This window comes from Phyllobates terribilis, unplaced genomic scaffold (assembly GCF_046119375.1).
Source record: "Phyllobates terribilis strain yellow unplaced genomic scaffold, ASM4611937v1 Scaffold_5__5_contigs__length_657084704, whole genome shotgun sequence".
Taxonomy (NCBI): Eukaryota; Metazoa; Chordata; class Amphibia; order Anura; family Dendrobatidae; genus Phyllobates; species Phyllobates terribilis.
In genome coordinates, this window is record NW_027362765.1 from 648,322,067 (window position 1) to 648,348,933 (window position 26,867).

The following is a 26,867-nucleotide window of genomic DNA, read 5'->3' on the forward strand; positions in this document are numbered from 1 at the left end:
TGGTTCCCATTGAGCCCCATAGCCCTTCGCTCTCAGAGACATCTGAATCCTTGTCTTGCGAATATGTGCACCAAGGAAAAAAAATTTCTCAAGCTGAGGTCCAGGCGATTAACACACCAGCACAAATGGAGCTATCAGCACTCGTTCATGCGGATCCACCATGGTATCATGGGGACCCAAAACAGAAGTCATGCGTTTGTGGAGCAATGCATGCTACATTTCAAATTTTATGCTCACTATTTTCCCACTGATCGAGTTAAAAGTAGCATTTCTGATGTCCTACCTAGCAGGTGATGCCTTGAAATGAATCACCCCGCTATGGGAAGCATGGGATCCTATTGTCTTGGACCTGCAGCCCTTCCTGGTGGCCTTTCTAATGGTCTTCGATAACCCTAATCCTGAAGCTTCTGCTAAAGCTTCCCTTCCCAACATCTTGGAGCAGCCCCGATGGGTAATGTGTGTAGGTAGCCTACCAGTTCTCCAGCCTGAAGAGACTGCTGCCCACACAGAATTCACACAGGATGACAATGCTCCACAGAATACTTCTCTTCCGAACCTCAAGAGGCAGTCCAGACGTGCAAGGCTCAGAGGTAAACCGTCACGCCAGGTTCTGTCCTCCAAAAGACCTCCTGTTCCCCAGCCTGTAGAGGCAGCTATCCGCACAGAATCGATGAAGGATGACTATGTTCGTCAGGCAAAGCAGAAGCCAGAACTCAGTCACAAAATCGGAATGCGGTCCCGCTGCGGTTGTTTGGGACCCCCTGACGGTCTTTGTCCAGCGAAGGTTGGAGAATCCCAAGACATTAGGCCTGTAGGAGAGGCTGCTCTTGGCGTTAGTGTTTCCTCTCAACAAGATGACCATGACTGTCTCCGTGGCAAGTGAAGGCCTCGGATTAACCGGAAGTTTCGGGCTTAAAGCCTTGAAGAGTCGGTGTCTGATTCCAGTCCGACAACTCCAGAAGCCGGTTTGGGCATTGTCATCGGAAGGACGAGCCCTACTCAGTAACAGTCAAAATATGTCTGTACAAATTAAGCTCCAGATTGGAGCATTATACATCAAGAAGTTCACATTCCAGGTGCCGTCTGGTTTACCCACAGGTCGTCCAGAGCCGAGCGATCTAGTGCCCACTCAGGCCTGGAGAACCTGCATGGCGTTTCCTGGGGGACTGCTAAGGTGCAAGGGGTGTCCAGTCCCCATATCTTCAGGACAGTCAGCAGTTTCTTCTTCTTCTTCACCAGATCTGCTAGTCGCTGACTCACTGTGTGCCGAAGTCTCCGAAGGAAGGGAAGCGGAGGCAATGTCACCACACAGTCTCGACAATTGTACCAATGATCTGGCTTCAGGTATCGCCCCGCCTCGCAGACGTGTCATCTCAGAAACCAGACTGAAGTTGGTCTCTAAGCAAGGATCCTCCATTTCTAATAAATCTGGCAATACGTCGATTAAGGCGGTGGCTACCTCCAAGTCTCTGCACCCCTCCAACCAGGCGGAGGACCTCCTGTTGTCTCCTGAATCCTTTGGGGTTCTACCTGATAACAAATGGAGTGAGACTTTTCTACACCCTGTACCTGGTACTTCGCCCACTTCATCCAGTAAGCTTGGCAAAGTGTACGTCATAGCGGTGGTTAACCCAGAGTCTCTGCACCTCTCCAACCCTGTGGAGGACCTCCAGTTGTACCGTGAATCCTTTTGGGGTACTACCCAATATTAACAAATGGAGAGATACTTTCCTGTGTCCTGTTGCTGGTACTTCACCCACTTCATCTGTTGCTGAGGATGGCTCGATGGGAGGAAGCATCCTAGTCACCAAGATGGTGAGACCAGTTTCATTCCCACTAGTGGACAGAAGAGGTAATCTTCTTAAAGAGAAGGATCGGCCTCCAAATTCTCTGCAGGAAATCCTTGCAGGCTTGAAGAAGAGGGGGCGTAAAGGGGGGGGGGTACTGTAACATCCCTGGTGGCGTACTTGCATGGCTTACCACCTCCCACCATGCAAGACCGCAATCTTGCCTATCAGGCCAGACTGCACACTTTGCTCCAGTACCTGCTGTTTGTATGTCTCTGGTCTGCTGACTTAGGGCGGCGGCGCTGTTGCTTCCAGATTCTTAAAGCTGCAGTGTGCGCAGTCCTAATGCGTCCACAGCCTATTGCTGTGAGTCACTGGATACTTAAACCCCCTCCACACAGTAGGAGGTGCCTGAGCAACACTTTCATTCAGTTTGTTCTGTGCAACTGAGTTGCCAGGTCCTGTCCTTTATCTTGTCGGTTTCCGCCCCTGGGGGCTGTATACCCAGGCCTGCTACCTGTATCTGTGACTTCTAGTCTGTCTCCGCCATCCTGGGGGCTGAGTTCCCAGGCTCGTTCCTGCATCTAATTCCTGGTTCAGTTTCTGTCTGAACTGTGTCCTAGTCCGTTACCTGTTTGTCTCTATGTCCGAACCTTCCCTTTAATTGCAGTGTCTGCACCTGCACCTAACTCCAACTCGTTGTCTCTGTACTTCTGTTTGTGAGTTTTGTGTACACTCGCTACTTCATTGTAAGTACCTTGTGTGTATCTGGTTCTGCTTGTTCACCGCATCTGCGGTTTTGCTCTACTTGTCTACCGCACCTGCGGATTTTGCACTGCTCTGCTTGTCTACCGCACCTGCGGACTTTGCTCTGCTGCTTGTCTACCGCACCTGCGGAATTTGCTCTGCTCTGCTTGTCTACTGCACCTGCGGGATTTGCTCTGCTCTGCTTGTCTACCGCACCTGCGGGATTTGCTCTGCTCTGCTTGTCTACCGTACCTGCGGGATTTGCTCTGCTCTGCTTGTCTACCGCACCTGCGGGATTTGCTCTGCTCTGCTTGTCTACCGCACCTGCGGGATTTGCTCTGCTTGTCTACCGCACCTGCGGGATTTGCTCTGCTCTGCTTGTCTACCGCACCTGCGGGATTTGCTCTGCTCTGCTTGTCTACCGCACCTGCGGGATTTGCTCTGCTCTGCTTGTCTACCGCACCTGCGGGATTTGCTCTGCTCTACTTGTCTACCGCACCTGCGGGTTTTGCTCTGCTCTGCTTGCCTACCGCACCTGCGGGTTTTGCTCTGCTCTGCTTGCCTACCGCACCTGCGGGTTTTGCTCTGCTCTGCTTGCCTACCGCACCTGCGGGTTTTGCTCTGCTCTGCTTGTCTACCGCACCTGCGGGTTTTGCTCTGCTCTGCTTGTCTACCGCACCTGCGGGTTTTGCTCTGCTCTGCTTATCTACCGCACCTGCGGGTTTTGCTCTGCTTGTCTACCGCACCTGCGGGTTTTGCTCTGCTCTGCTTGTCTACCGCACCTGCGGTTATTGCTCTGGCTCTGCTTGTCTACCACACCTGCGGTTTTTGCTCTGGCTCTGCTTGTCTACCGCACCTGCGGTTTTTGCTCTGGCTCTGCTTGTCTACCGCACCTGCGGTTTTTGCTCTGGCTCTGCTTGTCTACCGCACCTGCGGTTTTTGCTCTGGCTCTGCTTGTCTACCGCACCTGCGGTTTTTGCTCTGGCTCTGCTTGTCTACCGCACCTGCGGTTTTTGCTCTGGCTCTGCTTGTCTACCGCCCCTGCGGGTTTTGCTCTGCTCTGCTTGTCTACCGCACCTGAGGGTTTTGCTCTGCTCTGCTTGTCTACCGCACCTGCGGTTCCATTCCTCTGTCCCAGTCTGGACTCGTCCCTATCCTGCCTGCATTCCTACTTGCCAGTACCCGCCTGTCTGTATGCCAGCCGTGCCTGCCAGTGCCCACCTTTCTGCATGCCAGCCGTGCCTGCCAGTGCCCACCTGTCTGCATGCCAGCCATGCCTGCCAGTATCCATCTGTCTGCATGTCAGCCTAACCTGCCTGTTCCTGCATTCCCCGGTGTGGGTCAACAGCTGTGACCGAGGTCTGACCTGGAGTAGCACCTGGTCCCTCTGCTCGGTTCCTCCCTGGTTCACGGAGTCGACTGAGCCGCCATGTGACCTTGGTCGGACCGAGTTCATACTTAGTTACGCCCCTCCAGGCACCTCCAGGCACTCCTCGGTTCTAGGTCCAGTGGGATCACTAATCATGCTCACGCCAGTCAGTCCGGGCGTGTGCGTAACACCCCTCCTCTCAGTCTTCACTTGTTATGGCAGTTTCTCAAGAAACAACATCCACGTCCCACCGCAGTGTTCAATTTTCCATATCCCAGACCTTTGAACGAAAGCGCAAATTCGCAGCCAACGCCCCGCAGGCCACAGTTCTAAATTCGCACATTTCACGACTGGTTGCATTGGAAATGCTGCCTTTTAGGCTGGTGGAGACAGAATCCTTCCGCAACCTTATGGCGGTGGCCGTCCCTCGGTACTCGGTCCCCAGCCGACACTATTTTGCCCGGTGTACCATCCCCGCACTACACAAGCACGTGTCCCAAAACATCTGCCGTGCCCTCAACATCGCAGTTAGTAGGAGAGTCCACCTGACAACGGACACGTGGACAAGTGCTTGTGGCCAGGGACGGTACATCTCCCTGACGGCACACTGGGTAACCATAGTGGAAGCCGGGACCCAGTCGGACCTTGGGACGGAACACATCCTCCCCACACTGAGGATTGCGGGCCCTATGTCAGTCATAGTTGGCCCAACATTGTACAGCTCCTGCGCATCATCCTCCTCCTCCTCCTCATGTTCAGCCTCCATCTCAGATATCACCACATCAGTTACAAGCTGGAAGCACTGCAGTACTGCCTCAGCCAAGCGGCAACAGGCTGTGCTGGCTGAAACTCATAAGCTTAGGTGATAAACCACACACTGCTTGTGAGTTGTGGACAGCTGTGAAAGAGCAGGCAGATCTGTGGCTGAGACCGCTGAACCTACATCCAGGCATGGTCGTGTGTTACAATGGCCGTAACCTGGTGGCGGCTCTGAGGCGAGGCGAGATCACACACGTACCATGCCTGGCTCATGTGCTTAACTTGGTTCAGCGGTTTCTTAAATCGTACCCCGAGTTGCCAGATGTGCTCGTCAAAGTACGCCGCCTGTCAGCTCATTTTCGGATGTCGGCTACAGCTTCCGCCGTCCTTGCTGTGTTGCAGCAGCGTTTGCAGCTTCCGGCACACCGACTGGTGTGTGATGTCCCCACAAGTTGGAACTCTACCCTCCACATGTTGCAAAGGATTTGTGAGCAGAAGAGAGCAGTTGTGGAGTACCAGCTGCAACAAGGCCGTCGATATTCAGGTCAGACTCCACACATAAGACCTCAGGAGTGGACCTGGATGTCTGACATATGTACCATCCTGACAAACTTTGAGGAGTCCACCAAGATGGTGAGTGGCGATGACGCCATAATTAGTGTCAGCATCGCACTTGTCTGTCTTTTGCAACGCTCTCTGCAGAGAATTAAAGAGGAGGCATTGCAGCCAGAGTATGATGAGATGGATTAAGAAGCAGTAGCGGTCGATTACACACAGCCCAGCCTCATTTCATCCCACTGTGCATTGGGGGACAATGAGGGAGAGGAGGATGAAGAGGAGGAGGAGGAAGAACAGGAGCTGGTATCATGCGCAGTAGACGGTAGTACCTGTACAACTGTCATACCGTCGGTTCAGCGTGGGTGGCCTGAGGACGGGGGGGGGGGGGGGGGGGAGGAGGAGAGCATGGTCAGTCGTCATCTTGCCCGCTACCAGTCTGGCACGCATGGCTGACTTTATGTTACGCTGCCTTAATCGTGACCCTCGCGTTGTCAAAATGTTGGGTGACAGTCATTACTGGTTGGTGACACTTTTAGACCCCTGCTACAAGGAGAACTTTAACTCTCTTATTCCTGAGGTGGAGAGGTATACAAAAATGGGGCAGTACTAGAAGGCCCTTGTTGCAGAACTGTTAAAAAAATTCCCATCTGAACACGCTAGCGGCAGAGGTCACAGTTCGTTGCCCAAACAAGGCATACAGGCGAGAGAGATGCAACTCCAATCCAGCAGAGGCAGGGGAACACTGTCAACGTTCTGGGACAGTTTTCTGAGACCCGCCCAGCTTACAGGTCCTGAGGCGCGGGGTACTCTCACAAGGAGTGGAAAATTTCAAAAGATGGTGAGGGAGTACCTTGCCGACCGTACCAGCGTCCTCAGTGATTCCTCTGTGCCTTTTAATTATTGGGTATCCAAGCTGGACACTTGGAATGAACTTGCTCTGTACGCCTTGGAGGTCCTGGTCTGCCCTGCCGCTTGTGTTATCGGAGCGTGTTTTTAGTGCCGCTGGGGGAATTATAACTGATAAGTGCACTCGCCTGTCAACTGACAATGCTGACAAGCTGACCCTTATCAAAATGAACAAGGGCTGGATTGGGCCAGACTTCTCATCACCACCAAATGACAGTAGAGTAACAAAGTCAAATCCACTGTGTTATTCCGGGAGGTGTATTCCCATGCACCGCTTCACACCCACACATGGGTATACGCTTCCTCATTTCGGCTGCTTTTTGCTCTTCTCCTTATCCTCAGCCTCCACCACCACTATACCACCAGGGTGACCGTGGTCCGTGTTGCCAGCATTGCAAGTTCCTCCGTCCTAATTTTTGGCAGCTTTTGCTTGGAAGGCATAGGCAAAGACTATGGGAGACGCACTCCCCAATAATGGGAATAATGTTTTTAATATGCTGTACTGCATGGCTCTTGTAAGGGGCATTGCAAGTTCCTCCGTCCTAATTTTTGGCAGCTTTTGCTTGGAAGGCATAGGCAAAGACAATGGGAGACCCACTCCCCAATAATGGGAATAATGTTTTTAATATGCTGTACTGCATGGCTCTTGTAAGGGGCATTAAAATAGTCTTGTTAAGCTACTGTGACCTCCACGTCTCTACCACGGGGCATTGATATTGTCTTTTTATTCCACTGTAACCTCCACCACTCTTCCAAGGGGCATTGGTATTGTCTTTTTATTCCACTGTAACCTCCACCACTCTTCCAAGGGGCATTGAAAAGTTGTTTTTAATTGCCTCTAACCTCCAAGACTCTTCCAACGGGGCATTGCATTTGCTCCTGATTTTAGTTAGCTTTTGCTTTTCAATGCATAGGCGAACACTAAGGGAGACCCACTCCCCTATAATGGGTAGAAGGTTTTTAGTATGCTGTAATCCACGTCTGTTTCAAGGGGCATTGCAGTTCCTCATAATTTTTGGAATGCCTTCCATTCACTGCTTAGGCCAACAGTGTTCAGGAGACCCAGTTGCTATAAATGGAAAAAACAGTTTAGTTAAGGCCCTCTGACCTCCAAGTCACTTCCAAGGGGCATTGGAGTGCCTCGAAATTTTTGGTAGGCATTGCATTCACTGTATGCCCTATAACTGTGTAGCCGAACCGCTCCTTTTGGTACAGAAACATATCCTACAAGACATGTGTGGTTGACTGGCCTGATATTTATGTGAATGGTCCCTGTTCCTCCTGCTCTTTCTCCTTTGCCACCACCTCATCCATCACCTGAAGCTTTGTTTTAACGGGAGTCATAGAACTGGGATAGTAGCAGGAAAACATCCAGCAATCCTCAGAGGAGGTAGGATATGCGCCAAAATGCTGACCACCTCAGGCAAAACCGCTACTACTTACATGCGCTTGCATTCAAAGGAACAGAAAGCTTAGGAGATGGATGGCCTCATGATCATGAATAATTTACTCGCTGTGTAGGAGGCCGACCACTGCTGATGTCTACCTTCTGAACTTTGTGCTGAAGCCTGATTGACCCAGGACCCGCAATCCTCTATGTCTGGAGGACGTGTTGAATCCCAATGTCCAACTGTGTCCTGGCTTCCACAATATTAACCCAGTGTGAAGGCGTCAGTGAGATGGACCATCCCTGGCCACATTCACTTGTCCACGTGTTTGTGGTTAGGCTGTCCTTTCCACTAAATGCACGGGGGAGGGCACAGGTAATGTTTTAGTATGCGCGCTTGTGTATAAGGCGCACCGGGACAAATAGGGGCGGCTGGGGACCGTTTATGGACACCTGGCCGCGGGGCAGCTGGGAAACGAGTGTGGACTCCTGGCCGCCGGGCGGCTGGGGACTGAGTATGGATACCAGGCCGCCGACGCAGCCATGATGTGGTGGCCAGATTCCGCCTCCACATGCCTAAAAGGCCCAATTTCAAGTGCAAGCACGCAAGCAGTATGGTATTGCAGCCTGTGGGTGGTGTGAGGAAAGCCGGCCGGTGGGTGCAGCTCTCTGGCGCCCCCTTACCTCTCAGGTCAGTCAAGGTACTGCACCTAGAGAAAGTAGTGCCAGGAAGCTGCAACCAGCGCAGGGAACACGGTAGAGTGTTATCCCTTCAACGTCACTAAACCGTAACGTCACTACACAGCACAACTCGCTAGCGCCCTCTTAGCCTCAGGTCAGTCAGGGAACTGCACCTAGGATAAGCGGTCGCCAGAGAGACTGTCCTGTAACCTACTGGGTATTGGGGCCCTCTGTAGTGAGGGCGGTATATATATCTTCCTTGGCCACGCCAGGAATATATATATCTGAACCTCCGACCGTCACTACCAGCCTTCCCCAATCCCCAGTTGGTATGCTGCCACCAGTCCCTATTTTAGATATACGCCCAGTCCGTGAATGGGCCTATATCGGGTCAGGAACCAACCCTGGGTAGCGTTTTTGGCTTGAGCCGAGCTCACACGGACGTGCGTTTGTTATGCAGAATAAAAGGCAGGCCCACAATTACTTGAGGTAATTGATTACAATAATACACTAGATACACGATATACAATTAAATATGCACAGGTATAAGGTCAGGCTAAACGATACAACAATGGAATACAACACACAGAATCACCACAGCATATCAGTTACCGGTTTCTTGATTTTCTTGTGACGCAGGGAGAGGATTCTGCGGTCGCAGGCACGGTCCTTTGTTACAGGCGGAGGCCTACCACCGCATGGTCAAACTGCTCCTCCCCTTGGTGGCCTCAGCTGGTGCTCAGATGTTCAGCACCCAGCTCTTGGGTCAAGACTGAGTTATCTCTTATCTGTCCTGCTATCTTACCTGCCCCGTCCCGCCCACTGCTGGTGAGGTCAGCTGGCTCAGTCTCCACCCTCAGGTCTAACTTCGGTCAGAAGCCCAAATTCTAAGGAGCCCAATAACTTCTTCTGGGATGGTCTCATGATACCCCCAGGGGTTCCCATGGATTCGGGCCGCCGTAACCGACCTTTTGATATCAATTATGATACCATACGGTCCTCAGGAATGGCTCAGCGCTATATCTTGGCTTCCAGAGCACGTACAAACGTCTACGGCGGAGGCTTGTGTGCGCAATGGCTCCGGGACGCCGTGATATTTTTTATTGGCCCATCCCACGCAACATGCATGTACTATTCATGTTTCTATATCTTATGCCTCCATGCTTGTGACAGACAAAGAAACTAGTCCTACGGGACAAATGGTCAGAGTTACAGATGGACTAAGCACCCCCCCTGCTGGCTGTGTTTCCTCTCAAAGTCTTTGAAGCTCTTAGCATTCAAGTTTTAAGTAGGCCCTGGGGGCTTCTTATCTCACAGGAGCCTGGATGGGGGAAACTATCTAGTTGACGTTTTAACAGAAGGTCCCAAGGGTGGGGGCTGCTGAAGTGTGGCCATCCCTGGATATGATTTATCATTACCAAGATGGCGGCTACGGGTTCATCACAGGTGGGTGGGTGGCAGGCTGCATACTTGCGCTTGCATTGCAAGGAATGGGGGAGGTACAATTGAACACTGCCCTGGGACAAGGACTTGCACGGGGATAGTTGCAAGTCTGCAACGACAGGTGCAGAGCGGGAGGCATCTTCGTATGTGCCATGAACAGGGGGTTGGCGTGCACACACTACAGCGGAATAGGCTGTCCTTCCCACTAAATGCACTGGGGAGGGCATAGGTAATGTTTTGGTATGCGTGCTTGCGTATAAGGTGCACCGGGACAAATAGGGGCGGCTGGGGACCGAGTATGGACACCTGGCCGCCCCCTGGCGGCTGGGGAACGAGTGTGGACACCTTGCCGCCGGGGGCTGGGGACTGACATGGTGGCCGGCGTCTGCCTCCACAAGCCTAAAAGGCCTCATTTCAAGTGTAAGCAAGCTAGCAGTATGGTATTGCAGCCTGGGGGTGGGTGGGTGGCAGGCTGCACACTTACGCTTGCATTCCAAGAAAACAAAGCAGATGCTAACTTCTATCATCATCATCATGCTCCTCACCTTGGCACTCTCAACTCTGCTGATGGAGTAGCCAGAGCCCACCGGAGGAGTCTGGTTGTCTGGTGAGCTCGTCCAATGCTGCCCTAAAGCAGACCAGACTAATAAAAGTGTGGGGAAGGTAACCGGGACAAATCGTGGCGGCTGGGGACTGATTATAGAGACCTCGCTGCCGAAGCAGCCATGAGGTAGTGGCCAGCTTCGGCCTCCTCCAAACTAAAAGGCCCCATTTCAAGTGCAAGCTAGCAGTATAGTACTGCAGCCCGCGGGTGGGTGGCTGCATATTTGCGCTTGCATTGCAAGGAATGGGGGAGGTACAATTGAACACTGCCCTGGGACAAGGACTTGCACGGGGATAGTTGCAAGTCTGCATCTTCTGATGCGGCAAGGATCACTTCTGATGGGCACACTTTTAGACAGTGACCTGGGAGTCAGAGATGCTTCCAGGGGTCTTCCCCATGCTGTTCCCATGTCTTTTCAGCACTGTATGCATGTGTCACACAGCACATGGCCAGATAAGGTTGTAAAATGTTAAAATGACATTTCCCGGTGAATGCATTTGTCACGGTTGAAAGCAATACAAACGTGCAAAAATGCATAAAAAATGCTACTTGTGAACATATCCTAAGGTGTGGAAGAGCATTTTTGTTTTTGGTTATTCATTTTACCTTATACACAAGTCTTTACCCTGGAAAGGAAGTTCCTTAACCCCTTTCCGACCAGGTCAGTAATTATACGCACCAGGTCAGAAAGGCCAGTTCAGTGGGGGCTGCAGATATACTGTGGATTTCACACCCAAAACAGTATAGACTCCCTTGTTATCACTCACCTGTGCACAGATATGTAGGAGGATCCACCTTTATACACAATGGGATTAAATCCCCATGAGTCTCTGCTTCATCTGTTATAACTTCAACATCACCTAGATTCATAACCTAATGCACCACATATAGCACAAAGGATGTACAATCAAGAAGACTGAGCAGAAAATCAATCAATCGATGAGCAAAGAATTTATTTGCATGGAATATGTTATGCACACGCCCGGGCTGACTGGCGTGTGCGTGATTTAGTGATTCCACTGTGCCATGAACCGGAGAGTGCCTGGAGGGGCGTAACTAAGTATCAACCCGATCCGACCAAGGCTGCACGAAGGCTAACGACGCCGTGCACCAGGGAGGTACCGAGCAGAGGGACCAGGTGCTACTCCAGGCCAGACCCTGGACACGACTGTTGACCCACACGGGGAATACAGGAACAGGCAGGTTAGGCTGGCACACAGACAGGTGGGTATTGGCAGGCACGGCTGGCATGCAGACAGGTGGGCACTGGCAGGCACGGTTGCAGTGCAGACAGGAGGGTACTGACAAGTATGGCTGCAGTGCAGACGGGGAGGTACTAGCAGGTTGGAGCACAGGCTGGAGAGGGTCCAGTACAGACTGGGATTCAGGAACAGAACCGCAGATGCGGTAGACAAGCACAGCAGGCAGGAACCGCCGGAGCGGTGAGCAAGGCAGAGCAGGCGGGAACCGCCGGAGCGGTGAGCAAGGCAGAGCAGGCGGGAACCGCCGGAGCGGTGAGCAAGGCAGAGCAGGCGGGAACCGCCGGAGCGGTGAGCAAGGCAGAGCAGGCGGGAACCGCCGGAGCGGTGAGCAAGGCAGAGCAGGCGGGAACCGCCGGAGGGGTGAGCAAGGCAAAGCAGGCGGGAACCGCCAGAGGGGAAAGCAAGGCAGAGCAGGCGGGAACCGCCAGAGGGGAAAGCAAGGCAGAGCAGGCAGGAACCGCCGGAGCGGTGAGCAAGGCAGAGCAGGCAGGAACCGCCGGAGCGGTGAGCAAGGCAGAGCAGGCGAGAACTGCCAGAGCGGTGAGCAAGGCAGAGCAGGCAGGAACCGCCGGAGCGGTGAGCAAGGCAGAGCAGACAGGAACCGCCGGAGCGGTGAGCAAAGCAGAGTAGGCAGGAACCGCCGGAGCAGTGAGCAAGGCAGACACAGAGGAACCGCCGGAGCGGTGAGAAATGCAGAGCAGAGAGGAACCGTCGGAGCGGTGAGCAAGGCAGAGCGGGCAGGAACCGCCGGAGCGGTGAGCAAGGCAGAGCGGGCAGGAACCGCCGGAGCGGTGAGCAAGGCAGAGCGGGCAGGAACCGCCGGAGCGGTGAGCAAGGCAGAGCGGGCAGGAACCGCCGGAGCGGTGAGCAAGGCAGAGCGGGCAGGAACCGCCGGAGCGGTGAGCAAGGCAGAGCGGGCAGGAACCGCCGGAGCGGTGAGCAAGGCAGAGCGGGCAGGAACCGCCGGAGCGGTGAGCAAGGCAGAGCGGGCAGGAACCGCCGGAGCGGTGAGCAAGGCAGAGCGGGCAGGAACCGCCGGAGCGGTGAGCAAGGCAGAGCGGGCAGGAACCGCCGGAGCGGTGAGCAAGGCAGAGCGGGCAGGAACCGCCGGAGCGGTGAGCAAGGCAGAGCGGGCAGGAACCGCCGGAGCGGTGAGCAAGGCAGAGCGGGCAGGAACCGCCGGAGCGGTGAGCAAGGCAGAGCGGGCAGGAACCGCCGGAGCGGTGAGCAAGGCAGAGCGGGCAGGAACCGCCGGAGCGGTGAGCAAGGCAGAGCGGGCAGGAACCGCCGGAGCGGTGAGCAAGGCAGAGCGGGCAGGAACCGCCGGAGCGGTGAGCAAGGCAGAGCGGGCAGGAACCGCCGGAGGGGTGAGCAAGGCAGAGCGGGCAGGAACCGCCGGAGCGGTGAGCAAGGCAGAGCGGGCAGGAACCGCCGGAGCGGTGAGCAAGGCAGAGCGGGCAGGAACCGCCGGAGCGGTGAGCAAGGCAGAGCGGGCAGGAACCGCCGGAGCGGTGAGCAAGGCAGAGAGGGCAGGAACCGCCGGAGCGGTGAGCAAGGCACAGCAGGCAGGAACCGCCGGAGCAGTGAGCAAGGCAGAGCGGGCAGGAACAACCGGAGCAGTGAGCAAGGCAGAGAGGACAGGGCTCTGTTCACACTGAACAGACTGGAAGGGAAAAGCAGAACCGGATACACACAAGGTACTTGCAATGAAGTAGCGAGTGGACTCTAAACTCACAACAGAAGTATAGAGACATCCAGTAGGAGTTAGGTGCAGGTTCAGAGACTGCAGGAAAAGGGAAGGTACGGACACACAGACAAACAGGCTAGGAGAGTGTTCAGACAGGAACTGACACTGAAACAAGATACAGGAGTGAGTATGGGTATACAGCCCCCAGAGAGGCGGACAAACAGGCTAGGAGAGTGTTCAGACAGGAACTGACACTGCAACAAGATACAGGAGCGTGTCTGGGTATACGGCCCCCAGAGAGGCGGACAAACAGGCTAAGAGATAGTTCAGACAGGCCTGGGAATACAGCCCCCAGGTTGGCGGACAGGCAAGAACAGAACGGGACCTGGCACATCAGAGGCAAAAAGCCCTCTGAAGGTAAGAGTTGCTCAGGTACCAGCATCAGGGTGGAGCTGGTTTTAATATCCAGTGACAGACAGCAACAGGCTGGAGATGCATTAGGGGTGTGCCCACAGCAGCTACAAGAAACAGGAATTAACCGGGCCGCCGCCCTAAGCAGTCAGGACAGGGACAAGCAGACAGCAAGAACAGAAGCCAGGCTGGCAGACTGGACTGAAGATTAAGTTTGCGATCTTGCGTAGTGGGAAATGGTGCACTATGCAAGTATGCCACAAGGTATGTTACAGAATATGTCATGTAAAATAACGCTATTAACCACCAGTTGTTTTTTTTTTTTAAATTTGCTTAGGGTGATTGTCTGACGATTACCTGTGATTATCTGATTGCCAGCTCTATATACTGCAATACCTTAGCTAAAATAACAGTCTCCTAGCACCTCATGATTGTGTCGCGGGGAGGTTGATAGGTGCCTCCAATGGACCACTTGCCTGAAATGCCAGTGTCAGAGTATATTGCGTTTTTTGTTAGTGTCCATCATCAGTATACTGACGTATTTGGAATTGCACTGTATACAGTATTTTGCATTGTTTGTGCTCATCAGAAGGGTATTGGAGTTCCAAAACTATCATTACACTTCATATAGTAGCCCTAATGCCATCTTCTGAACTTCCGGTTATGCGCAGTGTGCCTCTGAAGCAGAGAAGCTTACACCCAGCTGCAAAGGTGCAGCGATGTGTGTGCGAGATTTGCAGGTTAGGCTGATGACAAAAGCTCGTAACACAGAGTGACTGCAGACTTGAGCCCGAAGCCTGGACAACCCCTTTAAGATTTATGCTTCGGCTACATGACGCTTTGGTCATAACAAATCACACTGCCAAACATCACAGTATGTCACTGCTACTTTAAAGAGCGATGCAGGTCAGTCTCTTATCTCTTATACCATTAATAAGCTAAGTAACTCAATATAGCCCAAGGGGGTCCAAGTCTGCAGTCACTCTATGTCTAATACATATACAGCAGGTGAAATAAGTATTGAACACATTCCCAATTTTGTAAGTAAATATATTTCTAAAGGTGCCATTGACATGAAATTCTGAGCAGATGTCGGTAACAACCCATCTACTCCACACAGGCAATTAAATCAAAGCATATGTCAATAAATTATGTGTAATAATGAGAAATGACATAGAGGAGAAAAAAATTGGTAATGTTTTCAGTGCTTATTTCACCCGCTGTCTGTGTGTATATGTATATGTACAGTGGCATGTAAAAGTTTGGACACCCCTGGTCAAAATTACTGTTATTGTAAACAGTTAAGCAAGCTGAAGATGGAATAATCTCTAAAAGGCCTGAAGTTAAAGATGACACATTTCCGGTGTATTGTAGGCAAAAAATATGTATATTTCTATCTTTTACATTTTATAAATTCTAAAAAGGAAAATGGGCCGAAGCAAAAATTTGGGCACCCTTCATGGTTAGTCCCTAGTAGCCCCCCTTTTGCAAGTGTCACAGCTTATAAACGCTTTTTGTAGCCAGCCAAGAGTCTTTCAATTTTTGTTTGAGGGATTTTCATCCATTCTTCTTTGGAGAATTCTTCCAGTTCTGTGAGATTACTGGGTCGCCTTGCATGCACTGCTATTTTGAGGTCGAGCCACAGATTTTCAGTGCTGTTTAGATCAGAGGACTGTGAGGGCCATTGTAAAACCTTCAGCTTGCGCCTTTTGAGGTAGTTTATTGTGGATTTTGACGTGTGTTTAGGAATGTTATCCATTTGTAGAAGCCATCCTCTTAAACTTCAGCTTTTTACAGATGGTGTTATGTTTGCATCAAGAATTTGTGGAAATTTAATTGAATCCATTCTTCCCTCTACCCGTGAAATGTTCCCCGTGCCATTGATTGCAACACAACCCAAAAGAATTGTTGATCCACCCCCATGCTTAATGGTTGGATAGATGTTCTTTCGTGAAATTCTGTGTCCTTTTTCTCCACATATACCTTTGATCATTGTGGCCAAAGAGTTCTATTTTAATCTCATTGGTCCACAAGACTTGTTTCCAAAATGCATGAGGCTTCTTTCGATGTTCTTTTGCATACTTCTGATGCTCAATTTTATGGTGAGGAAGCAGGAGAGGTTTCCTTCTGATAACTCTTCCATCAAGGCCATATTAGTGCAGGTGTCTCTGAACAGTAAAACAATGTACCACAACTGCAGAGTCTGCTAAATCTTTCTGAAAGTCTTTTGCAGTCAAGCGGAGGTTATGATTTGCCTCTCTAGTAATCCTACGAGCAGCTCTCACTGACATTTTACATGGTCTTCAAGACCTTATCTTGACCTCCACTGTTCCTGTTAACTGCCATTTTTAAATTACACTTAGAACTGAGGAAAGGGCAACTTGAAAACGCTTTGCTATCTTCTTATAGCCTTCTCCTGCTTTGAGGGCCTCCACCATTTTCATTTTCAGAGTGCAAGCCAGCAGCTTAGAAGAACCTATGACTTCTGTGGCTTCTGTTCTTTGACACAAGGTTAGAGGAGGCTAGGTTTTTTGCATCACCTGGCCTTTCCTAACGATGATATTGATAGTGATGAAGTCATAACCCTAAAAGGCTAATTAAGGTCTGGAACCTTGGTCAAAGTTATCTGAGCACATAAATCTGCTAGGGTGCCCAAACTTTTGTATTGGCCGATTTACCTTTTTGTAATTTATAAAATATAAAAAATGACAATATAAATATATTTTTGCCTAAAATACAAAGGAAATGTGTCATATTTAATTTTAGAGATCACTTAATCTAAAACTTGCTTAACTGTTCACAATAACAGTAATTTTGACTAGGGGTTCCCAAACTTTTACATGCCACTGTAAGTATATATATATGTACTAGCTATTGAACTCGTTCTACGCCCGGGTGGCGAGCATTTTTATTGGTATATGGTCTCCCATGCTGGTATGTGCTGCCCCCCTCCTGGTATTTGTGCTGCCCCTATCCTGTCCCCACCATCCTATCCTGGTACACATGGCACCCCTCATCCCCATTCCTGGTATGCATGGCACCCCTCATCCCTATCCTGGTATATGCATTGCACCCCTCATCCCTATCCTGGTATATGCGTGGTACCCCTCACTCCCCAATCCTGGTATATGCATGGTACCCCTTCACCCGCCAATCCTGGTATATGCGTGGTACCCCTTCACCCCCCAATCCTGGTATATGCGTGGTACCCTTTCACCCCCCAATCCAGGTATATGCGTGGTACCCCTTCACCCCCCAATCCTGGTATATGCGTGGTACCCCTTCACCCCCCAATCCTGGTATGCATGGTCTCCTCACCCCCCAATCCTGGTATATGCATGGTCCCCTTGCCCCACAATCCTGGTATATGCATGGTCCCCTCACCCCCCAATCCTGGTATGCATGGTCCCCTCACCCCCCAATCCTGGTATATGCATGGTCTCCTCACCCCCCAATCCTGGTATATCCATGGTCCCCTCACCCCACAATCCTGGTATATGCATGGTCCCCTCACCCCACAATCCTGCTATGTGCAGCCCCCTCATCCCTTTCACACTGTACACACATACAAAAAAAAAAACAGTCATACTCACCTTTCTTCCCCGTACTCCAGCGCTGCTGCGTCCTGTTAAGCAGGAGGCCGGGGGAGGAGTGCGGCGCCGGAGCACCGCGCTGTCCAGCGCCATTTTGCTGAAGAAACACTGTAAATGTGTCTTCAGTAAAATGGCGCCGGATAGCACTATACGCATGCGCCGATCCGACGCCTCACTCCTGCCCTGGTCTCCGGCGAAGAGAGGTACCGCAGCAACGCTCCTCCCGGTCAGGTAAGTATGCAAGCATGGCGCCGGAGATCGCGGTAAGCGTTCAGTGTCTACGCATACCGCGATCTCCGGCGCCATACACCTCCTCTTACCTGTAACTGCTGGATGCCTGCTTCTGTCTGAAGCCGGACTGCATGTCACGCATGCGCAGTCTGTCGAGGCTTCAGACAGAGGTACGCATCCCCGGTTATATTCTAGATATGTATGTATATATATATGTATATATATATATATATATATATATATATATATATATATATATATATATATATATATATATATATATATATATATATTACACTGCTCAAAAAAATAAAGGGAACACTCCAATAACACATACTAGATCTGAATGAATGAAATATTCTCATTGAATACTTTGTTCTGTACAAAGTTGAATGTGCTGACAACAAAATCACACAAAAATCATCAATGGAAATCACTTTTATTAACCAATGGAGGCCTGGATTTGGAGTCACCCCCAAAATTAAAGTAGAAACACACACTACAGGCTGCTCCAACTTTGATGTAATGTCCTTAAAACAAGTCAAAATGAGGCTCAGTATTGTGTGTGGCCTCCACGTGCCTGTATGACCTCCCTACACCGCCTGGGCATGCTCCTGATGAGCTTGCGGATGGTATACTGTGGGATATCCTCCCAGACCTGGACTAAAGCATCCGCCAACTCCTGGACAGTCTGCGGTGCAACATGACGTTGGTGGATGGAGCGAGACATAATGTCCCAGATGTGCTCAATCGGATTCAGGTCTGGGAAATGGGCAGACCAGTCCATAGCTTCAATGCCTTCATCTTGCAGGAACTGCTGACACACTCCAGCCACATGAGTTCTGGCATTGTCCTGCATTAGGAGGAACCCAGGGCCAACCCACCGGCATATGGTCTCACAAGGGGTCTGAGGATCTCATCTCGGTACCTAATGGCAGTCAGGCTACCTCTGCCGAGCACATGGAGGGATGTGCGGCCCTCCAAAGAAATGCCACCCCACACCATTACTGACCCACTGCCAAATCGGTCATTCTGATGGATGTTGCAGGCAGATCGCTCTCCACGGCATCTCCAGATTCTGTCACGTCTGTCAGATGTGCTCAGTGTGAACCTGCTTTCATATGTGAAGAGCACAGGGCGCCAGTGGTGACTTTGCGAATCCTGATGTTCTGTGGCAAATGCCAAGCATCCTGCATGGTGTTGGGCTGTGAGAACAACCCCCATCTGTGGACATCAGGCCCTCATACCACCTTCATGGAGTTGGTTTCTAACCGTTTGTACAGACACATGCACATTTGTGGCCTGCTGGAGGTCATTTTGCAGGGCTCTGGCAGTGCTCCTCCTTGCACAAAGGCGGAGGTAGCGGTCCTCCTGCTGGGTTGTTGCCCACCTACGGCCCCTTCCACGTGTCCTGGTGTACTGGCCTGTCTCCTGGTAGCGCCTCCAGCCTCTGGACAGTACGCTGACAGACACAGCAAACCTTCTTGCCACAGCTCGCATTGATGTGCCATCCTGGATGAGCTGCACTACCTGAGCAACTTCTGTGGGTTGTAGAGTCAGTCTCATGCTACCACGAGTGTGAAAGCACAACCAACATTCAAAATAGCACAACAGCATGTGAAATCGATTGTCAATCAGTGTTGCTTCCTAAGTGGACAGTTTGATTTCACAGAAGTTTGATTTACTTGGAGTTATATTCTGTTGTTTAAGTGTTCCCTTTATTTTTTTGAGCAGTGTATATTATATTTTTGTGCTCAAAAGTTTACATACCCCGGCAGAGTTTTTCCTTTCTTTGCCTTGTTTCAGATAATATGAATGATAACAAAAATACTTTTTCTCCACTCATGGTTATTGGTTGGGTGAAGCAATTTATTGTCAAACTACTGTGTTTTCTCTTTTTAAATCCTAATGACAACGAAAAACATCCAAATGACCCTGATCAAAAGTTCACATACCCCAGTTCGTAATACCATGTATTGCCCCCTATAACATCAATGACAGCTTGAAGTCTTTTGTTGTAGTTGTGGATGATGTTCTTTATTTTCTCAGATGGTAAAGCTGCCCATTCTTCTTGGCAAAAAGCCTCCAGTTCCTGTAAATTTCTGGGCTGTCTAGCATGAACTGCGCGCTTGAGATCTCCCCAGAGTGGCTCAATGATATTGAGGTCAAGAGACTGAGATGGCCACTCCAGAACCTTCACTTTGTTCTGCTGTAGCCAATGACAGGTTGACTTGGCCTTGTGTTTTGGATCGTTGTCATGTTGGAACGTCCAAGTACGTCCCATGCGCAGCTTCCAGGCAAATTTGCCTCCAGTATTTGCCGATAACGTGCTGCATTCATCTTTCCTTCAAATTTTACCAAGTTTCCTGTGCCTTTGTAGCTCACACATCTCCAAAGCATGAGCGATCCACCTCAGTGCTTTACTGTAGGAATGGTGTTCCTTTCATTATAGTCCTTGTTGACTTTTCTCCAAATGTAACGTTTATAGTTGTGGAAAAAAAGTTAAATTTTGGTCTCATCACTTCAAATTACCTTTTTCCAGAAGTTTTGAGGCTGGTCTATGTGCTTTTTGGCGCATTGTAGGCGAGATACTTTGTGGCATTTGCGCAGTAATGGCTTTCTCCTGGCGACTCAACCATGCAGCCCATTTTTCTTCAAGTGCCTCCTTATTGTGCATCTTGAAACAGCCACACCGCTAGTTTTCTGAGAGTCCTGAATTTCAGCTGATGTTATTAGTGGGTTTTTCTTTGCATCCAGAACAATTTTCCTGGCAGTTGTGGCCGGAATTTTTGTTAGTCTACCTGACCGTGGTTTGGTTTTTACAGAGCCCCTGATTTTCCATTTGTTAATCACAGTTTGAACGCTGCTGACTGGCATTATCAATTCCTTGGATATTTTTTTGTATCCCTTTCTTGGGTTATCCAGTTCAACTACCTTTTTCCGTAGATCCGTTGACAATTCTTTTGCTTTCCCTATGACTCACAATCCAGAAATGTCAGTGACTGGATTAAAGATGCAAGTGTCTGTCTGGATCACAGAAACTCACTCAGCATTTATGCACACACACTTATTACAAGCAAACAGGTCACAGGTGAGGATGTTACCTTTAGTAGCCATTCAAACCAGTTTGTGTCCAATTCTATGCATGCATCAGGTCAAAATCACCAAGGTGTGTTAACTTTTGATCAGGGTCATTTGGATGTTTTTGGTTGTCATTAAGATTTAAAAAGAGAAAACACAGTAGTTTGACAATAAATGGCTTCACCCAACCATGAGTGGAGAAAAAGTTTTTCGGTTATCATTCATATTCTCTGAAACTAGGCCAAGAAAGGAAAGATTCTGCCGTGGTATGTTTCGCTTAGTTACGGACCATTCGCTCCTCGTCTGGATGAGAAATGCAAAGGAGAGGAATGCTCGGGTCACCAGATGGTTCCTGTCCCTACAAAATTTTAGTTTTTCGGTGGAACATCGGGCTGGGAAGTCGCAGATGCCCTGTCACGGACACCCTGTATGGTGACAAGTGTTGAATCCCACAAGTTTGAACAGAGGGGGGGGGGGCAGGAGATATAGCAGGCAGTGACGGGAATCATATGCGAGGGACGGTATGTTTCTCCTAGAATGTGCATAGAGGCACATTAAACCCGCTGGAGTGCATTGCAGTCACAGAGATACTTTTATTCTGCACAGCAATCACAGCTAAGTTTGGACTTGGTCAAACTAGTCGTCCAAGGCAGATTTGGTAAAACCCGGCATGGGCTTTTATTCTTGGAGTGGACTACAGGAATGGCAGTGGGGCGGTCCACTCCTTCCAACCAGGGTCTTACAGGTGGCTCATGGCCACAGATTCCTGTTTAAAACCTGCAGAAAAGGTTTGGGTGTGTCAGTCTTTGGTTTAGCAGACTGCACAGCAGGAGGCTCTGTGCTATAGAGACCTGTGTGAAGGGAACACAGTGCCCAGGACGGCCAAGCTTCTGACACACCTTGGAGTGAAACAGCGCTACAGGTCGCTCCTGGCAACGGTTGTTGTTGTATGGATTATTGTGGACAACCCGGCTGCGATCCAGAGGATAAAGCTGCCTTCACTGTGTGAGTTTTTGCTGAATAAAGCCGCTTAAGTTGGACTTTCCTTGGGTCACTGCCTCATTACTGCACAGTGTGAACACCACCGCACAACAATATATTTTTAATTATAATTATATATATATGTATATGTATTTTTTTTACATATCTTTATTGTTAACTGTGGAAAAAGGAGGGTGATTAGAATTGTAATATTTTTTACTTTTTTAAATCTTTTTCGCTTTACTTTATTTCTTGGACTTGAATCTGCTATTGTCTGATACTATATTAGTATTGCTGTATATAGTGCTATAAATTAGCATTGCTGTATATAACAAAAATCACTGTCTTCTATGATGCCCAGCCATAGGCTGGATGCCACAGAGGAGATGACAAGCACAGGGGCGTTCAGAGATTAAAAGCATCAATCGGTGGACACCAATAGCTGCTGTTAGAGGCAGATGTCAGCTACATAATATAGCTGGAATCTGCCTCTGTGGCTCTGCTTCCGAGCCAGCTCAAAAGTCCCTGACACGCTCCATGACGGATATATCTGTCATAGGGCATTAATATATATTATTTTTTTTTCCTTTGTTTTAAGTCTAACATGTGCTTTTCTGACAGACTAACACCATAAGCTGTCAGCCAATAGAAGAGGACATACAATTATATATTTAAAAGGGATTGCCCGGTCTAAAAACGATAAGTCTGCAGTTACTATGCGACTGCAGACTTGTGAATCCTCACATCATGCGTACTATACACTGTAAGGATTCTCTGGTGTTCGTGACAGAAATGGCAGTCATGTGATATGCATACTCTTGGCCACAATCAGACTAGACTATTTCCAGCCTCACTCAAAGCAAGAGCATTGAGCGAGGAAGCGCCCATCTAGTTGGATTCTGGCTGGGAGTTTGCATATTGCATTCTTGCGGTCATATGGCAGCAGAGAATCCTTACAGAGCATAGTACACACGATGTGAGGATTCACAGCTCTGCAGTCGCATAGTAACTGCAGACTTGTTGTTTAAGACCAGACAACTCTTTTAATTTATCATAAATGACATACAGTAGTGGCATACAGTCTCAATATACTGCAGCCAGACAAAAACGAGGGCAGTGCAAGAAAAAAGGGGGGAAAGGCAAGTAGGAGACAGTCAGTCTCTTATTTACAGTCCTCTCACCAGCCTCTCTTGTCACTTCTTCCATCATTTCTTGCTTTCCTTCTCCCTGGTTATTTCTGGCTGCACCCCTCCACTTAGCCCAACCCCTACCTTGTCGCTCCATAGCCGGATAGCTGTGATGCTGCTGGAAGGAAGAGGGGAAATCAGCTGCTCGGCTCGGCTGGGTGGGAATGTCAGGCTAGAATCACAGCAAGAGCTGTGTGAAAGCAGAAATTGATTGCACAGAGCTTTCCTAATCAACTGTTAACAGGAACATAATGTATAATCACAGCGCTGGCAGGGGGATAACAGTGATTATACATCGCTATATTTCGGTTCTCTGGCTCTTATGAAAGGTATGCTTTCTCCTGGTCAGTGCTGTGAATATACAATATGTTCTTCCTGTCAGGTTATGGCTGTCCTGCAGTCCTGAGCCAGTGATGCCTTGCACACACTGCGGAGAGTCAGCAGGAGGAGCAGAGCTGCAGGGAGGAGTGTCTACAGAGACTGGGTGTAACATCAGTTGTGATGTTACATATAGCCTCTGGACAGGAAACCACTAGTCGGGTTGTGACCAGCTACTCCAGAATCAGGAATGAGGCTGGTCACATGCTGAACTTGGTATCTAAGCAACGGTGTAGAAGGTTGACCGTGTGTATATTACAAACTGTCAGCATTCTGCAACCTAAATACACAAATTAAGTATTAACCCCTTTGGACGTATAGGTATGTCCAAGGTAGTCTCCCTGCCTTTGAGGCGGGCTCCACCGCATTTTTCCTGACACCTGATTTGATCAGTTGTCATGTGCCTTTAACAGCCGTGGCTGAAATTGCGATCCACTTGCGACTGTCAATCTTTGATAGCGGCATTTAACTTGCGCAAATCGGATGCGTGTCATTAGTTAAGCTAAAGCTCAAGAAAGCTCAAACAACCCTTTTAAGTTCTAATACTAAGTTTTACATTGGTTACATCATGGCCAAATATGCCGTATTACATCTAATGTATTATAGACACTATTTACTATGGTTACTTGTTGGTCTCTTAGACTCAGGCGTAGAATGTATATCCATACTTCAGTTACCATACAATTATGCCTAAGCTAAAGGCCACTACTGCACCCCTAGTCCTACCAAGTGCTTTTAGCTTCTAATAGGCTCCTGATGTGACCACACATCATACACACTGGGAGAAAAGCGTTGAGGCATTTTGTACAACATTAATACATGCACCATAATCTAAATGTATGGACAAGTTTTAGTTTCTTTGTAGCTCTCTATTGGACCATCTTTTACACTCTACTCTTAATAAAGAGGGGTATATTACACTATAGGGTTCTCAGAATTAGAGCAAGGGATAGAAATTTAAATGTTTAAATTTTAAGCACAAGATTTCATGTTATTGTCTGGGAGTCAAAAGGATTAAAAAAAAGTTCCTCTTTTTTTGCAATTGGACATGGCTGCAAAAGCTTTGAGGCCATTTCCAAAAACTAAGGGGTTCTTGTTTCCCCTGCTTGTGTATGTGGGCTACTTTTGTAGTAAGGTCTGAAATCACCTTCATGTTGGATCCCTTTAGATGGAAACAAGCCTCTTGAAAAGCAAAGGGATGTTCCTTGCTATGTGAAGGACCCCTCCTCCTCAGTACCATGATATACAAGAGAACCTGCATGGATCCCCCTAACTGAAGTCTGAGATTCCCCCGTCCTCCAGATGATAATATTCTACAGTCTAGTGAGGAGTCCAGACTGATTTTGTAAGACTACCAGCAGCACAAGTTGCCTCAAAAATACGTGTAAATATTGCAGTGGTGGCCATCAAAGACTGGAGTAAAAAAACATTTGATATAACTGGGGTCCAATGCCTTCTACATTGCCAAAACTCCAAAGGACTTTGTGGCATCTGACAGCACAGCCTTCTCAAATATGTGAACATGAATAGGTCATCTAAGACATGTCAAGGTCACATAATCAAGTGTATAGCACTACCTATCCTAGCCAATGCCTACCTGAAGTCTAAACATGTTTAAAGGGAATCTATTACCAAGTGTTTGCCATTTCATCTGAGAGCAGCCTGATGTAGGGGCAAAGACCCCAATTGCTGTAATGTCTCATTGACTAGACTGCTGGCTGCAGTTTTGATATACTCAATGGTTTTATCTGCTGCAGACCTACCAGTTCTCTGCTGAGCTGCGTATAACCCACACCACCGATTGACAGCTCTTTGTGTACACACCATAGGCAGAATGATGCCAATTAGTGATGTGGCGGGGTTATACAGTATTCATGAATATGGAGAACTACATGGCAACAGGTTTTCTAGTCTTCTAAAATATACTTGTGCAGTGATTTCATCAAAATTACAGCAAGCAGCCCAGTCAGTGGCACATCGCTAGAATCAAGGTCTCTGTCTCTACATTATGTTGGCAAAAACCTGGTGAAGGACTCCCTTTAAAAAAAAAAAAACAATGCTTGAACCCTCTGGAAAGGAGAGGGAGGGACAACCTAATGAAAATATGGGCATTTTGGAAGTCCAAAAAGAAGCCAAACTGAAGGAACTAAAGCCAGGAGAATTACATAGCAAGAGCTACTTAGAGGCAGCACAAATTAATGGCTCTCTGCAGCTTGGTTGCATCTAGTCCCCCAACTTTAGAATAATTGTGGAGTATCAAAAACAGCAGCGCTTCGAACAGGTCAACTTCCAAGACAGAAAACACCAGTGTCGGAGTGGAAGGCATCTATTTATATATAGAAGTTTCCTCCTCCCCCTGACAGGATCGCCCTTTAAGGAGTATAAATAAAGGATGAAGAGTAAAATAACATTAAATTACCAATGGTAAAACACCATGCAGCACTCAGTACTACTTAAGCCCCTGTCTCACATAGCGAGATCGCTGCTGTGTCACGGTTTTGGTGACGCAATAGCGACCTCACCAGCAATGTCGCTATGTGTGACACTTTGCAACGATCAGGCCCCTGCTGTGAGGTCGCTGATCGCTGCAAAGTGTCCTGGACCAATTTTTGGTTGTTGCCCTCCCGCTGGTCAGCACACATCGCTGTGTGAGACCAGCGGGAGCAGCGATCAGGCTGGTAACCATGGTAAACATCGGGTTACTAGGGGCACACGCGCACCTAGTAACCCGTTGTTTATCATGGTTATGAGCCTGCTAAAGTGAGCGGTAACCGCTCACCGTAGCAGACTGGTAACCATGATAAACAACGAGTTACTAGGTGCGCGTGTGCCCCTAGTAACCCGATGTTTATCATGGTTACGAGCCTGCTAAAGTGAGCGGTAACCTCCCGCTCACTGTAGCAGCGTGGTAACCATGATAAACAACGGGTTACTAGGTGCGCATGTGCCCCTAGTAACCCGATGTTTATCATGGTTACCAGCCTGCTCCTGCTTCAGCAGGCTAGTAACCAGGAGCAGGACATCGTGGAAAGATTCTTTCCATGATGTCGCTGCTCCCCTGATCGTTGGTGAGCCTGCCTGTTTGACAGCTCACCAGCGACCACATAGCGACGCAGCAACGATCCCTGACAGGTGGTATCGTTGTCGGGATCGTTGCAGCGTCGCTAAGTGTGACGGGGCCTTTAGTTCCATCTACCTGATCATCCTGTGGGATATCACAATCTTCCTCCACATAACTCTTGGAAGATAGAAGCCTTGGAAATCTCTCTAGTATTTCCTTCTTACTGGATTTATCTGTAGAACACACCAAATGACTACAAACAATGGCCTACATTACTGATCCCAATGCATAACCTGTCAGCTGACACAGCTTACTGGATGTAGTATGCCAGTTATGAATGGTTGTCTCTGAAACACTGCATACTTCTAATAGCTGCAGAGGACCGAGCTGCACTATTGACGGAGCTTACAGGCAGGTCTCCAGCAGCTTCTCCCCTCCCACTGGCAGTGACTGGCAAGCCTCTGCCTAAATGCGCGTATAAAAGAGGCTTGTCAGTCACTGTCAGCAGGCAGGGGACAAGCCGCCGGGCACCCGCCTGTAAGATTAGTTAATAGTGCGTCTCGGTCCCTGGAGGCTATTAAAAGCATGTTTTTATTTGAAATGACTCAACATTTCAAAGACAGACATTCATGGCTAGGATACTACAGCCAGTGGGTGATACATGCTGCGCAAGTTTAGGGCAGCATGTATCAGCTGGCAGGTCCCCTTTAACAAATCACAGAAAAATTACCAAAATTTTGCTCCAATATAAAAA

General features: G+C 49.2%; 1 protein-coding gene and 1 long non-coding RNA gene across 5 annotated transcripts in view; one reads left to right on the forward strand and one right to left on the reverse strand.

Annotated features, from left to right (window-relative positions):
- LOC141273827 (uncharacterized) overlaps nucleotides 1–26,867 on the forward strand; it is a 123,940-nt gene that overhangs the window by 40,406 nt on the left and 56,667 nt on the right. The gene's annotated exons all lie outside the window — the stretch shown is intronic.
- LOC141273825 (uncharacterized) overlaps nucleotides 1–26,867 on the reverse strand; it is a 100,507-nt gene that overhangs the window by 11,304 nt on the left and 62,336 nt on the right. Inside the window, exon 1 of one of the 3 annotated variants that reach the window (XM_073686215.1) lies at nucleotides 22,759–23,145. The exons of the other annotated variants lie outside the window; for them this stretch is intronic. Within the exon in view, the coding sequence (XP_073542316.1) occupies nucleotides 22,759–22,771 (13 nt within the window). The 5' untranslated portion in view covers nucleotides 22,772–23,145. Of the gene's footprint in view, nucleotides 1–22,758; nucleotides 23,146–26,867 lie in introns of those variants that run through there. 3 annotated transcript variants of the gene reach the window in all.